The sequence below is a fragment of the Chiloscyllium plagiosum genome, unplaced genomic scaffold, assembly GCF_037043375.1.
Source record: "Chiloscyllium plagiosum isolate Xiang-an unplaced genomic scaffold, Cpla_swu_hap1 HiC_scaffold_48, whole genome shotgun sequence".
Classification (NCBI taxonomy): Eukaryota; Metazoa; Chordata; class Chondrichthyes; order Orectolobiformes; family Hemiscylliidae; genus Chiloscyllium; species Chiloscyllium plagiosum.
In genome coordinates, this window is record NW_028270186.1 from 5,285,837 (window position 1) to 5,300,944 (window position 15,108).

Here is a 15,108-nt window from a genome sequence, read left to right on the forward strand (position 1 = left end):
TCCCACGGTGGCTTAGTGGTTAGCACTGCTGCCTCACAGCATCAGGGTCCCAAGTTTGAATCCAGCCTCGTGTGAGTGTCTGTGTGGAGTTTGCCCTTTCTCCCTGTGTCTGCGTGGCTTTCCTCAGGGTACTCTGATTTCCTCCCACTGTCCAAAGATGTGCAGGTCAGGTGAATTGACCATTGTAAATTGCCTGTAGTATTAGGTGCATTAGTCAGAGGGGAATGGTTCTGGGTGGGTTACTCTTCGGAGGGTGTCGGTGTGGACTTGTTGGGCCAAAGGGCCTGTTTCCACACTCTAGGGAATCTAATTTCAATAATATTCATTCCTCCATTCTTCCTGCCAGCACATTACCTCATATTTCCCCACATTACATTCCACCTACAAAGCTTTTTTTAACCACTCACTAACCTGTCCGTATCTGAAATTCATGTCTTATCCTGACTCTCTGTCTTCTAGTAGTTGGCCAATCCCCTGTCCATGCCAATGTACTACCCCATCACAACAGGGTCTCATTTTACAAAGTAGCCTTGTGTGTGGTCACTTATTCAAAGGTTTTTGGAAATCCAAATATATTTCATCCACTGTTTCCCCTTTATATACCATGCACTGTGCCTTACCCAAACAATTGGAATACATTTCTATGCATTACACAACAGATGGGAGAAAGTGAGGACTGCAGATGCTGGAGATCAGAGCTGAAAATGTGTTGCTGGAAAAGTGCAGCAGGTCAGGCAGCATCCAAGGAGCAGGAGATTCGATGTTTCAGGCATGAGAAGAAGGGCTCACGCCCAAAATGTCGATTCTCCTGCTCCTTGGATGCTGCCTGACCTGGTGCGCTTTTCCAGCATTACACAACAGATACCCAGGAGTGAGTTAGAAACTGGATTCTAATTGAGGAGTTCAGTTTGTTTACATTTGGAATAACAGCTACCTGGAAGTGAGTTGTAGGTTGGAATCAAATCATGATGTTCAGATGATTCATACATATAATAGCAGATACCCGGGAGTCAGCTACAGACTGGAATATATTAAAGGCATTCAGGGGGATTTATAGAATAACAGATATCTGGGAGGGAGTTACAGACTGCGGGGGTTCAGGAGATCTGTATATAGAATAACTCGGGACGGAGTTACAGACTGGAATCTTATCGAGAGGTACCGTTGATTTATATATTGAATAACAGATGCCCTGCATTGAGAGAATTTAATCGAGGGGTTTGAGCAGGTTATATATAGAATAAGAGATACCCAGGAGTGAGTTACAGGCTGACATCTGTCCCTGCCTCCTCCAGCCCCTTCTCCCTGCAATACCCTGAAGCATTGGCCCCTTTTTCCGACAGCCCGTCTCTCCCAGGTGCCCTGTATTCCCCGAGGGGAGCGACAGAAGAGGTGATCACAGCTTCTCTCTCCCTCTGCAGAACTACATGTTGGATAGTTTTCTCCACCTGACTCTCTCTCACACACAGGCACAGCAGCAATGCTCAGTGTTCAAGCTGCCAGTCAAAGAGCTGATGCTGGAGTTGCCCAGTGCAGAGAGCAGGATGGATATATGCCAGTGCCTATAGCTGTCTCAGGTGCAACAGGACAGGGTCCCCCAGCTCCTGTTTAGGGCAGGGCTGGGACTGTACCTGCCTCCCTCCCACCTGATGCCTGCCTCTCATTCTCCTTCTATAAAAAGCTCACCCATTCCAAACGTGCATCTCCCTCCCTCCCACTTATCCTCGATTTCCAAAACTGAAACCTGTGGAGGTAGTGAGTTTGACAGACAGACACACACACACACACATGGCTTTCACGCCGTTTCGCATCCAGGACATCCTGTCGCTGGAGGAGACTTCGCCAGGCAGCCTTCCTCGAGAGTTGCCAGGGGGGAGGGAGGAGACAGGACAGAGCAGCGGGTCTGCCTCTGCAGCACAGTTCCAGCCCAGCTCCCAGAACCGCCCGGAGCTGGGAGTCCCAACTCAGCCTCTGGGGAGGACAGGTAGGTGAGGCACGGGGTAAGGGGAGGGGGATAGGGATACTGTGCTCACAGCTCAGGGAGCATCGCTCCTCTACTCTCCCCCCACCCACCAACCAAACTCCCCAGCCCCAGCTCCGTCCATAACACGGTGAGGTTTGGTTTTGCCGCTCCCTGGCATCCCTGAGGTTTGTCCCGGAGCCGCTCGGATAGGATCAGGTCCCCAGTCCCGCCTCTGTTAAAATGTATTGGTGCGGAGTCCGTGACTGAGCCAGGGCTGGGGCTGAGGGGGACCAGAGGGTATAAACTCAGAGTAACGGGTCACCCATTTCAGACAGAAAGGAGGAACGTTTGTGTCTTCTCTCTCGAGGGAAGTGAAACAATGAAATTCATTACCGCAGAGAGTTGTAAGGATTGCACTGTTCAGTATCTCCAAGGCGGAGACAGAGAGTTTTAATCAGTCAGGCTGGAGAAGGATGTTGCCTGGGTTGGAGGGTTTGAGCTGTAGGGAGAGGCTGAACAGGCTGGGGCTGTTTTCCCTGGAGAGTCGGAGGCTGAGGGGTGACCTTATAGAGGTTTATAAAATTATGAGGGGCACGGATAGGATAAATAGACCAAGTCTTTTCCCTGGGGTGGGGGAGTCCAGAACTAGAGGGCATAGAGGGGAAAGTTTTACAAAGGACCTAAGGGGCAACTGAGAGGGTGGTACTTGTATGGAATGAGCTGCCAGAGGAAGTGGTGGAGTCTGGTACAATTACAGCATTTAAAAGGCATCTGGATGGGTATATGAATAGGAAGGGTTTACAGGGATATGGGCCAAGGGCTGGCAAATGGGACAGTTTAGTTTGGGAAAGCTGGTCAGCATGGAGGAGTTGGATGAAGGCTCTGTTTCTGGGCTGTGTGACTCTCAGTCCAGAAGAAGCAGTAAGAAGGGAGGCAGCTCTGATGACAAGATCTCAGCTGCTGAGATCCTCACCTTCACTGTAACCCTCATGCTGTGGGAGGCAGGATGGTGTGAGGTTGTTTGCTTCTGTCTGAAAATAAGGGCTGAGCCATTCACAGCAGCCAGCAGGACGGAGAATGGTTCAATCTGATCTCCAAGAGCTGCTGAGCTCTCTCTCTGCCAAAAAGTGCAGAACGCAGAGGCTCTGGCGAAGACGGAGACGCTGAGGTTCTGGTGACACAAGGGGGCAGGATAGGACTGACTGGCTGAGCAGACCGCCGGGGGGGGGGGGGGTGCTGAATGGCCTCTCCATGCTCCAAGAGGCAATGCTGCCATCTGAGGAGGACGGGCCAAGCTGTGCAGTGTCCATTTGCTCAAGCTGGGAACCAAGTGGGCCAGGCTGCACAGTAAGACTGCACTGAATGTGCTGCAGAGTGGGTCATTGTGGCTATGAATCCTGGCACAGGGTGCCAGCCTGGGACTGAAGTTTGCCATATCCTCAGCCCAGAGCCAGCAGGTCTACATTGACAGAATGGACTCCTTCTGGGCTATGTACTCAATGGTTTGAGAAACTATTGGGAATATTCCTACCGAAATGCTTCGATTGACAGTGTGTTGTGCAGGGTGGAGTTCCAGCTGCTGGCATCTCCTCTGGAGGAACGTGGGCTCCCTCTGACTGGGGATGTCATTGTCCCCCTCTCAGACCACACTGAGCCTCTCTTGCTGTTACACCAGTGCATTCCCAGGTGTCCGTGAGATTCTGCACCAAGCCCACACCACCCAGTGAGAATATCTCAGCCAAGTTTGACTGCAATCCAGCAGGGGAACACAACATAAACCATGTTCACTCTCCTCACACTACCCCACACTCAAATTGCAGCACACTAACCTTGTGTTTGGATAGGAACCAGAATGTTCACAATGTGTGTGACTGACCAGCCAAAGGCCAGGGAGGGGCAGGGCTGACACAAGGACGAAAGACAACTGAGAGGGCACAAACAACCAATACATGTGGATATAAAGGGAGGATCTGAGGTATAGAAGACGTGAGCGTGTGGAGATGGAGTACGTGAATGGGTGAGTGTGTGGAGGTGGGGTACGTGAATGGGTGAGTGTGTGGAGATGAGGTACGTGAATGGGTGAGTGTGTGGAGGTGGGGTACGTGAATGGGTGAGTGTGTGGAGATGGGGTACGTGAATGGGTGAGTGTGTGGAGATGGGGTACGTGAATGGGTGAGTGTGTGGAGATGGGGTACGTGAATGGGTGAGCATGTGGAGATGGGATGTGTGGCTATGATAAGAGAGGAGCTGCTATCTGGTAATGGGAGGCAGTGAGATGTTGATGCCATTGGATTTCTCTTTTTAAGCCAGTCTGCATGTCGCCACATCCTTGACTTTGGGATTTGCGTCAATTCCTAATGTCTCTGTTTTTATTGGGGCCCCAGCAGATTCCACCGAGTTGAGCAGTGCCAGCAGTCAGAGGACCATGGTCACAGCCAGGGCTCGGAGAAGCCCCAGGAAGAAGCGTTCCCGAGCTGCTTTCTCACATTCCCAGGTTCTCGAATTGGAAAGGAGGTTCGACACTCAGAGGTACCTGTCAGCCCCAGAGAGGGCCAACCTGGCCACTGCCCTGAAGCTAACAGAAACCCAGGTGAAAATCTGGTTCCAGAACCGCAGGTACAAGACCAAAAGGAAGATGCTGGCTGCCAGGCAGAACTGTGCTGGAGTGAAGGAGCAGGCAGCATCAATAGAAGGGAGCTCCCAAGTACCTGTCCAATCTCCATACCCATGTTACCACTATTACCCTTATTTCTACTGCCTGGCGTCTGTCCCAGCTACAGTCTGCTGACCTCCTGATGGCCAAAAGCCTGAAGAGACTCTGCACTTTATTTATTTCATCACTGGTGGCTGGAAACAGTTTTTCAACCTTTGCAGGCAAATGGGTGTAAAAGCCCCCCTCGCCCTGGCCCATGCCACTCACCTCTCTGTTGGTTTCAAGATGAATAAAACTGTAATTCAATATTTTCTCTGCTACTTTTATAAAATAAATCAATTTTTTTTTGTAGTCATTCTTGTCCCAGTGTGTTTGATTGTAATGCCTTCAGGCACCCACTGAAACATCAAGGGCTCTTTAACAATTCTTTCATGGCCTGCAGGGGGGGCTCATCACAGGACTTGATCAAGACCCAGACCAAGAGCCGTAGTGACTGCACAGATCGTCACATCCAGGACAGATAGCTGTCTGTCCCCTGTAACCAACGGCGTGATGCTGAACCAGACCAGATCTTGGACAATAATGTGTACAAGACAGCAAACTGATTGAATTAAGGGGTTTAGATGGCTCATATATAGAATAACAGATACCTGGGAGGGACTTACAGACTGGAATCTAATGGAGTGGTTCAGATGGTTTATATATTGAACAGATTCCTGTGAGTGTTCTGTATATGGAATTTAAACTCCTGGTGTGGTTGGTTTTAGTGTACCAGCTGAGTTGAAATTCTTGTGTTAATTCTGTTTCATGGAGTGTTCTTGGGAATCGCAAGTTCCAGACTTCAAATCTGATGATATTCTGTCTGTACCAGCTTGTTGTCTTCTATATCAGGAGCCTGGTCACTCCGATGAAGCTGCTGAGCGTTTCCAATAGAAATTGTGACTTCATTGGAGTAAGGTAGAGAAGTGAGTGGGGGATTCACAAACAGGTGAATAAAAATGTGCAGCTCCCAGGTCTACACCCCAGTTATTCACATCACAAAAGACTGATTTCTCAGAAGTCTCAAAGGTGACACCTGAATTCATCAAACAGCTCAAAGGGCCAAGAGTGGCTCACACAAAATAACTTTGTTTCCCTTAAATATCCCAGGAAGCATCCCATCACACCTACAAATCAGCCAATCCCATCTTCACAAATCACAACACTGCTGTTGTGCAGAAGGAGACCATTCAGCCCATCATGTCTGTGGCAGGCACTGAATGAGCATCATCACACAATGCTCTTCTCATCACTTTCCCCACCATTTCTGTTTTCATCATTGCCAGTTGCCCTCCAGAATGTTCCACTTTCCCGACAGGGAGTATGTTCAAGACCCACGGACCAAGGTGTGGGCTGAACTATGCTGATCTCTCTGGGTGAGCTCATCAAGGTAGTTAACTGAGAAATGTACTGTCACATGGAGGGTCACTGAGGAACAAAAGGGCAGCTCAGGGGACATGGTGTCGGAGAAGGAGTATAGAGGTTGTTTCCCCTTATGGGAGAGTTTAGGACCAGAGGCATCATCTCAGAATAAGGGGGTCACACAGTTAAGACAGAGATGAGGAGCAACTTCTGGTCTAAGAAGAGAGTGAATCTGTGGAATCCTTTACAACAGTGGGTTGTTGAGGCTGGGTCACTGAGTACATCCAAAGCTGAAAGAGATTTTTACTCAGGAAGGGAATCGAGGGTTATGGTGACAGGGCAGGGAAGTGGAGTCGACGATGATCAGATCAGCCACAAGCTGACTGAATGAGGGAGCAAACTCCAATGACTGATTTCAGCTCCTCTGTCTTCTAGTCTAACTGAGGGGGAACTAGATAAACAAGTAAGGAAGAGAGGTATCAGAAGAAATGCTGACAGTGTGTGAAACAAAGTCAATGGCAGACTTCCATAGAACCATCCCTTTCAAAGACTGTCCCGAGTGCTTACGGCCAATCAGCTCCTTGAGAAGGTCACTTGCTGATCGAAAGGGGAGAGCACACATCCCAGCAGGAATCAGTCAGGCTGAATGGCTTGTAGCTGCCTTGAAAGGCTGTTGTCACTTTATCTGGACAAGCAGTGAGCGAGTCCTTGCTGACTGAGTGCCTTCAATGTGAGATGAGGCAGAGTGCACACTGATAAGTTGTTCAAATAGTTGTTGGAGCTCTCCAGAAGAGATTCACCTGACCTTGTACTGCCTGGTACCATTACAGCACAAGGGGCAGTGAACACCAAGAGAGACAAACGGCAGCTGGGGAGGTGGGGGAAGGAGGGCGGGTGTGTCTGTGTCTGTGTGTGTGTGTGTGTGTGTGTGGTGGGGGGGGGGGGGGGGGGGGGTTGATATTTAACAGAATGCCACTGGGGCCAAAATGGAAAGAGCCGTGATTCAGGAGTTAATAACAGCAGCTTCTCAATCTTGTTCAATGAGCCAGACAGTGATCTCCCAAGACCTGTCCAAACAAACAGACAAGACTCCACTCTGTTAAGGCCTATTACAGCAAATAGTGTCTCAAAGTAAACAAGGTTGATGTGCTAACCAGAACTCAGTCCATCACCACAATAGTCCATTAGTCTGTTATCACCAATCGATTGAGAAAATACATCAGGAGATGTTCAGCCAAGCTCACAGAAAGCTTATAAATTATAGTGGGTGGGGGAAAAGGAACACTCATTTAGATGTCAGACCGCCTCACTCTGGTGGCAAGTGGCACTGCAACTGGCATCCTCAAACTGCACTGTCACAGACAGAACAACAATGGCATGGCAACCATTTTTCACAAAGACACGATGCCCCAAGTGCTTCACAAGCCAATCAACACCTTGAGCACAACCATGGTGGCCAACTCCAGCTTACAAGATCCCATGAACCATCGGGAATCAGTCACTTGCTTCAGTGATGTCAATTGGTAGATGGAGATTGGCCAGCAGGGACTCCATCACCCCCCAAAACTCAGCTTCAGTGCCCCTGAGCTTTCCCCTCGCCCTTCAGGGTCAGTGAGCCCAACAACTGGCCACTCGATCAAGTCTCAAAGTATCCACAGAAAGATCCTTGTGTTTTGCTGGAATCCAGTCCTCCAGTACCTTTCTGCCACACAGGAGCCTTGGACAAAGCTCCACATTCTTCCAAAGAAAGGAATCACTCCCAGTGTGTTGTCACAGCACCTCTTGCCAACCAGGCAGAAAATGTTGAGTGCGGGTGATGACATTTTAAAAATTAGCCCAGTCTCTGGAAAGCTCAACACGGACGTGACAAGAACTGTGTGTTTGCAGAGCAACAAACCTGCTGGCAATACAAGGAACCTCTTCCTGATAAATGCACACAGCCAGACAGGTTTATTCCAGAACAGATCCAACACAGACACAAACCCTCTTTAGGCCGTCCCACTTCTTGGGAAAAGAAATCTACCCAATCTACCTCCACATGCCAACTTATCGCCCATCAACCTACAAACTAGCTCTTCTCAAGGCCAAGTCACACAACCTTTGGAAGGTTTGGATGGAATTTAATTGTCTGCCAGCACCTTCCCACTCCAGAGAGTGAGAGAGTGAGCAAGAGAGAGAGGGAGCGCACGAGCGTGTGTGTGTGTGTGTTTAGAAATTATCCCTTGACCCCCTCTTTGCCCATTCTTGTGCTCATGATTGAACTCTGGACTGGCCATTTGGCAAACCTGACAATTACTCACTAAACAGCTCCTTATTCTGAATGTCTCTGACACTCTCCCTTGAACATTCTCCACTCACAGCAAGACAATTTCAGTTTCTCCAATCTCTCCAAACAACAAGGAAAATTTGAGCGGGGCAGGCCACTCAGCTTCTCCAGCCTACTCCACCATTCAAAGTGATCATGGCTGATCCTCAATTCACTCCCCTCTATCCCCATAACTTGCTGAAAAGTTCAACAACTTTATCTTGAATGAGGCAAGCCAAGACTTTCACTGATTAACATGGGTTTTTTGTAAATCTATAATTTAGCATAAACAACAGTCTTCACCTTTCCTTTCTTGAATCTTTCCTTGTCCAGAAGCCAACTCTTAAATAGGAAGTCCCACAAACTTCCTCTTTCTCATCTTTGAAGCTGTCCTGGGTGACTCTGAAAGGAGTGTGCTGTTCTGGCACTGACACTTTCTGAGTGAAGAAATTTCTCTCCCTTTCTATCCAAAACAGTCTCCCCTCCATTTTAAGATAGTGACCCCTCGCCAGAATCAAGTCGTCTAACATGCACTCTGCCAGGGTAACATGATCACTGCAGCCACTTTGTCTAACCCTGTCAACATCTTCTGTGTTACAAAGAGGATAGGTGATGGCCTCATGGTATATTGCAAGATCATTAACCCATAGATCCAATTCATGTTCTGGGGACCTGGGTTCAAATCTCACCATCTTGTTGGAATTTGATTTCAATAATAATCGGGATATAAGATTACAATGATGATCATCAATCCATAGCCATATACCAGCAAAAACTCATCCAGTTCACAAATATCCCTTAAGCAAAAACTCATCCAGTTCACAAATATCTGCCATCCTTACCTAGTCTGGCCTACACGTGACTCCAGATCCACAGCAATGTGGTTGACTTTTAACTATCTGCTGGGCAACGAGCATTGGGCAACCAATGTTAGCCTAGCCAGTAATACTCACAGCACATGAATAAAAATAAGTTTTACATTCTTTTAAACTCTCATGAATTATTGGCACAGTAGACCAATGTCTGTTCATAGAACAAACCTGCTATCCCAGTCGTCAGTCTGGTGAACCTCTGCAACACTCCATCCATGACATGTATACTTATTCTTAGACAAGGAGATCAAGACTGTACACAATACTCCATGTGTGGTGTTGCCAGAGCCCTGTACAGCTGCAGTAATACCTCCTTGACACTGGACTCAGACTGTAACAAGGAAGGACAACATACTATCACCTTCCAAACTGCTTGCTGAACCTTCATGCTTTCTTTCAGTAGCAAGTGTACAAGGATACCCAGATCCTTTGGAACATCAATATTTTCTTATCTTTCAATATTTGACAAATAACTTGTCTGTATTTTTTTTTCCTCTCGAAGAGGACTTGCCACTCATCAGCCGTGCACGTGCCCACTCACTCAACATCTCTAAATCACCATGAAGGTCATTTACACCCTCCTCACCACTCACATTTCACTTCATCTTGTGTTTTTTAGCAAACGTGGAAATAACACACTTGTTTTCCTCATCCAAATCGAGGCATCCTGAGTCCCTGTCCTCCAGCTAAGTCCAGACCTTTTGAATTTTATCAGCCTTCAAAGGCCCTTCTACCTTTTGTTGCACAGGCCGCTGATAGATGGGTGGGTACAGCAAGTCACACTGAAGCAACAAAGTCTGATTTTAACACAAGAACCTCTCAGGAGGGCAACTGGAGCCAAAATGTTAACTCTGTTTTCCTTCCCAAAGCTGCTGCCAGGTCTGCTGAGATTTTCCACCAATTTTTGTTTGTGTTTCCTATCTTACCATACCAGGTCTGAGAGGTGGCCAGTCATGGGAGAGGTGTGGAAAAGGCATTCAGTCACTTTAGATTAGATTACTTACAGTGTGGAAACAGGCCCTTCGGCCCAACAAGTCCACACCGCCCTGCCGAAGCGCAACCCACCCATACCCCTACATTTACCCCTTACCTAACGCTACGGGCAATTTAGCATGGCCAATTCACCTGACCTGCACATCTTTGGACTGTGGGAGGAAACCGGAGCACCCGGAGGAAACCCATGCAGACACGGGGAGAACGTGCAAACTCCACACAGTCAGTCGCCTGAGGCGGGAATTGAACCCGGGTCTCTGGCGCTGTGAGGCAGCAGTGCTAACCACTGTGCCACCATGCTGCCCACTTGCTGCATAAATTTGTGATTGGGATCAGAGATGAACCATTGAACGATAAAATGTTGTTCCACTGACCCCAACGAGCTAAGACAAAAAGAACAATTTCTAGCCCAAAATTCAAACTTGGACGGATCAGAAATGGGCAGAAATCCAAGGAATTCTACATGTGGTGGATTGCCCAAACTAACAAGGCTTCCCAGAAAACTATCACCACTCAGACAATCCAGCGTAGACTGAGATGTGGACTTTGCCACACAGTAAGTTAGAGAAAGAGAGGATGCCAGGATGTGACGTCCACCAACGATCCCTCAGACAGCAAACAAACCAACCAAGGGGTTACAATTATAAGGAGAGATGGGCACATTTACATGCAAAACTAAATAAGGAAAGCAAGGCTAGGCCAGATTCCCTGATCAGTGGATCGCCATTAGGGAGTCACACACAGGCCTGTGAACTAAACTCCCTGTATCACAAGTGACATGTGAAACACATTGACGTGAACTGTTTTCAAACTGGTGATCGGCCCAGCAAGAAATAAAATGTCGTCAGCACAAATAAAAGCCTTAAATTTTTCACAAAGGCAGTTCAAAACTCCTTGATACCATCAAGTGATTCAGTCAATTCTCAATTTTGCATTTGTCATTCTGACTATTGCCTGCTTTTCCTGGAAGAAAAGACTTATAAAACATTCAGAAATCAAAATTCCTTCATGGAAAGTCTTGAGAATTTGTACAATAGAAACGAGAACTGATAACAAATAGTTTTCCAAAAAGATTTAAAGCAGATGAGGAGAAACATCAGATGAGGAGAAATGAGAGAACTGCATGGGATGATCACAGCTGAAAGCCGTCAGGGATAGAATGACTGTCCAGAGAGATGACATGTGGATTTAAAAAGAATCTCAGGAAGACACTGCAGAGATAAGAGTGCACAGGCTTAATCGTGACAGGAAATTTCAGTATTAGTGGACTGACAGCTAGATGACATTGTACCAATCTACCAAGAGCAGTCCACATCCAGTGGTCAATGTAACAGTCACAGCGAGAAAAATAACAAAACCCAATCTGTCAGAAAGCTGAACAATGTTGAGATTCCAAAGACACAAGAATAAACAGACAGAATTTCCAAAGGGAAAATTAAGCTGGATCAGCCTTGTGAAAATTTCTTTCAAGACCTAAAAGGCAGCAGGAGAGGGAGTTAGTACATTTTTGAAAGGCCTTTGGTTAAGTCATTGCAGAGTCCACAATTGAAGAAAGACAGTGAATATGGAGTTGGGAGGCAAGGGACAGAACCTCAGCAACCCAATCAAAGGGAATGACAAACAGCAGAGGTCTTGTACATACTGGCACCAACTGGGAAATGGTGTTCCCACAAGCAGCACTGCTTGGATTGCTAATCTTCACTATTTCCAATCACAATTTACACTCTGGACTGAACAAGGAACTTCTCAGTTTGCAAGCACAGGATTTGAGAGGGTCATAAACACAAAATGGGCTTGCACTAAACAGTAACAAAGGCAAAGTTGTGGAGTGAGCATCTAACTGACAAGTGAAAATGAACCTCGGTAGTGAGAGGTTTGATATTTTGGCAACAGCACCATTGTGAAAATGTGAAACAGTGGTAAGATAGCAGGGAAGGATCTTTGAAAGTTAATGTTACGTTTCTGAGAACTTCCTTCCTAGAACTGAATATTTCAGCAACAATGATTGATTTGTAACCATTAGCAGCCTTCAATTATGTGTTTTCAGATCTTCATGGGGTTAAAAGACAGATCATAGAGATATACAATATTAGTTAATTGTGAACACTCAAAGTTTGTTACTACATTCTGGAACAGCAATGTATTCTAACTTCAGAAACGTGAGGAGTGTTCTAACTTAGGGTTTGATCATGGTGAAACCCATTAAACTGGAGGTCCAAACGTGACCTCACAGAACAAGTATGACCTTCACACTGCACATCACAGGGAGATCAACCATCACAACAGGTTTATCAACTGGTTTAGTCTGAGGCATGAGGCTGCCCGAGCAAACACTGGGGAGTCAAGGTCACTGCACTGAGTGTGCCTCTGGTTCATCTGTCTCGGACTGAATGTAATCAGAGAGGAGTGTAACAGCTTCACTTTACAAAGAGAACACACCACTATGAAAAGACCATCAGTGAGGAGTTAAACAGAAGATGTTCAAAACATTAGTGTGAAATTATGATCAAGAGAGAAGACTGAAGTAGCTTCACTTTACAAAGAGAACACAACGCTGTGAGAAGACAGAAGATAGTGAGGCTTGAAAAATTAGTTTAAAATTGTTTCCTTGCACTGATTGAGGGTTGGGGTGAAATGGGAATTAATGCTCTGAAGATTTATCCTGAGAAATTTAGAGCTTATTTTTAATCTCATAAAACATCCAGAACTGATTCTTAATGTCAAAAACTTTAATCAGAAATATCACTCCTCTCTGATCTAGCCTACCCTTTGCATCGTTGATAGTCAAGTTACATAAGAGATACTTAAAGTAAAATGTATCAGTACACAAGAATTGAAACCAAACTTATGTCAAATGAAAAGCTTATTGGAATTCATGATCTGGGGACAAGTCGAATGATTCATCCAAGATTTTTGATGTTTTGCCCCATTACTAATGTCAACTCTTGAAACTTCCTCCAACAGTGCCACGATTGTTGGGTCCCTGCTCATTTCTGAAGTGGAGCCACCACTGCACTCTCCTGTTTTTAATGTTTCTCAACACTGCTACACAGACATCTCACTTCTCAGCTTAAATCCTGCAGAAGTTCAACTCAGTGTTTGGAACGTTTTCTTTGACCAGAACTATTGTAAATTAATTTCACTTCCTCTTCAAACAAATCAAGTAACAGGTATTATTCACCTTTTGTTAATCATTCCCCATTGTGTGCCTTATCTCCCAGACAAACTGGACAGTTGATCATGACTGATTCCTGGAAGCCAGGTGCTTCATCTGGTTCTTAAAAGGACCATTGTAACATAGAGGTTTCCTGCTCATTATCGTAGTTTTAACAGTGACCAGGAGTGAGAATATGTCAAATGATGGATTGCTATTTTCCAATAACTATCTGTTCTTTTCCCTCCTGTTACACATCGACATGATTGGTGTGAGGAGCAACAGGTCAGTTTTTGATAAACTATCCACAGATTCAAATTGTCAGGAATGATGTCACAAAGAACAAGTGGATATCACATGAGACAGCACATCTTGAACAAAACTAACTCAATGTCAGCAGATATTCCACAAAGGAGAGAACAGTGGAACTGAAATTCTCCTCACTGCACCTTTTAAATTGTTATTTTTATTTAATGGCAAACATCAAACCTGCCAGCGAACCTCCTTGATGTATGTCTAATGTCTTGAGATGGTATTATACCAACACTCTTCCTTTTACCTATTTCTCTCTTCCTTCCCCATTGAGCTGATGATTGACACAAGCTCCTCCTTGACTTACTTTGACACCAGTTTTGATTGTACATTATGACATTTGCTCCCATACCATGTCCCTGACCTTAGCCTCAGACCAGACACTGACAGCCAGCCTTCATGTCCTTGTATAACCTTATGCACAAACCCTGCTCCAATTCCATTTAGATTGAACCAGCACTGACGAGGACCCAGTCCATCCAGTCAGTCTGACTATAAGGACAAACTGATAAAGGTGAGTGTTATTCACAGGCACCAGCACCACCAAACAGGAAGCTGAAATGGTTTACATCCTGCTAACTCCAGATTGCACCTTAACAGCCATAACACCGATGTCCTTTAGATTAGGGTCAAGTAGTAGTGTGGCATACTCATGGGTAATGCTGACTTTTATCATGCCTGTCTGTGCTCACTTCAGTGTCTGTTTCCTGACAGGCTCCCTTCAGCCTCCTCATCTTCAGTACTTTTAGTTTTGTCATCAGCAGTACATGGAGAAGGCTCAGATAATGATCCTTTACAAACTGCTCCCTTATAAGGTATTCTTCGTTTCTTCAACCCTGATGTGGTTTTTTTCAATCCCCACCTGGATTTTGGGGGAGTATTTGGTCTGTTGTTTCCTCATTCTGGGTTGTCTGTTGGTGTTACAATTTAACATTGTGCAGGAGCTAGGAAAGATGTGGGTGTGCCCTCCAGAGATAGGACATGGAATAAATGTCTATTAAGGGAGGTCATGCCCTAACAGATTTTCCCTCCCTCCCCACCACCACCTTATTTGGCCTTGTATATATTTCAGAGCTACTGTTCCAATCATTTCCAGCTTTCGGTTCCCATTCCATATCAGTGAGAGTCCCTATCAGACTGAAGAAATGGGTTCAGCTCTCTGCAAATTAAAGGGTGTTGCTGGAATCAATTCTGAGAAAGGATTGGAAAGAATTTTCATTCAAGCTGGAACAACACTGAAGTGGAAACAACAGCCCATTAACGAGTTTCAAATCATCCTTGGATGCTGGGCTTGTTGTCACTAGTGTCAAATGAGATAACAGACATTTGGGAGACCAGGCCATTAAGCAATGTGTTCTGATAGTTTCAGCAAACCAGAATTGGCAAAGCCATTGTGTTGAAGAGTGACTTCAAACACAGTGCTTGACTGCAGACAGTTGGGGGACCAGGCTCCCT

General features: G+C 46.1%; 1 protein-coding gene across 2 annotated transcripts; it reads left to right on the plus strand.

Moving 5' to 3' along the window:
- The first annotated feature begins 1,745 nt into the window (after positions 1 to 1,745).
- On the plus strand, positions 1,746 to 4,967 carry LOC122543045 (homeobox protein Nkx-3.1). Of its 2 annotated transcripts, none has more exons than XM_043681242.2 (2): positions 1,746 to 1,984; positions 4,348 to 4,967. In XM_043681242.2, exons 1-2 carry the CDS (start codon positions 1,789 to 1,791, stop codon positions 4,749 to 4,751), a joined length of 600 nt encoding a protein of 199 aa, XP_043537177.1. In that variant the 5' UTR covers positions 1,746 to 1,788; the 3' UTR covers positions 4,752 to 4,967. The 2 variants fall into 2 exon arrangements, with proteins under 2 accessions (XP_043537177.1, XP_043537178.1); XM_043681243.2 differs by having other exon boundaries at positions 4,351 to 4,967.
- The last annotated feature ends 10,141 nt before the right edge of the window (positions 4,968 to 15,108 follow it).

Coding starts and splice junctions, on each gene's coding strand:
- LOC122543045 (XM_043681242.2), top strand. CDS start 1,789: ATGGCTTTCACGCCGTTTCGCATCCAGGACATCCTGTCGCTGGAGGAG. Junction 1,985..4,347: donor TCAGCCTCTGGGGAGGACAG/GTAGGTGAGGCA, acceptor TTGGGGCCCCAG/CAGATTCCACCGAGTTGAGC.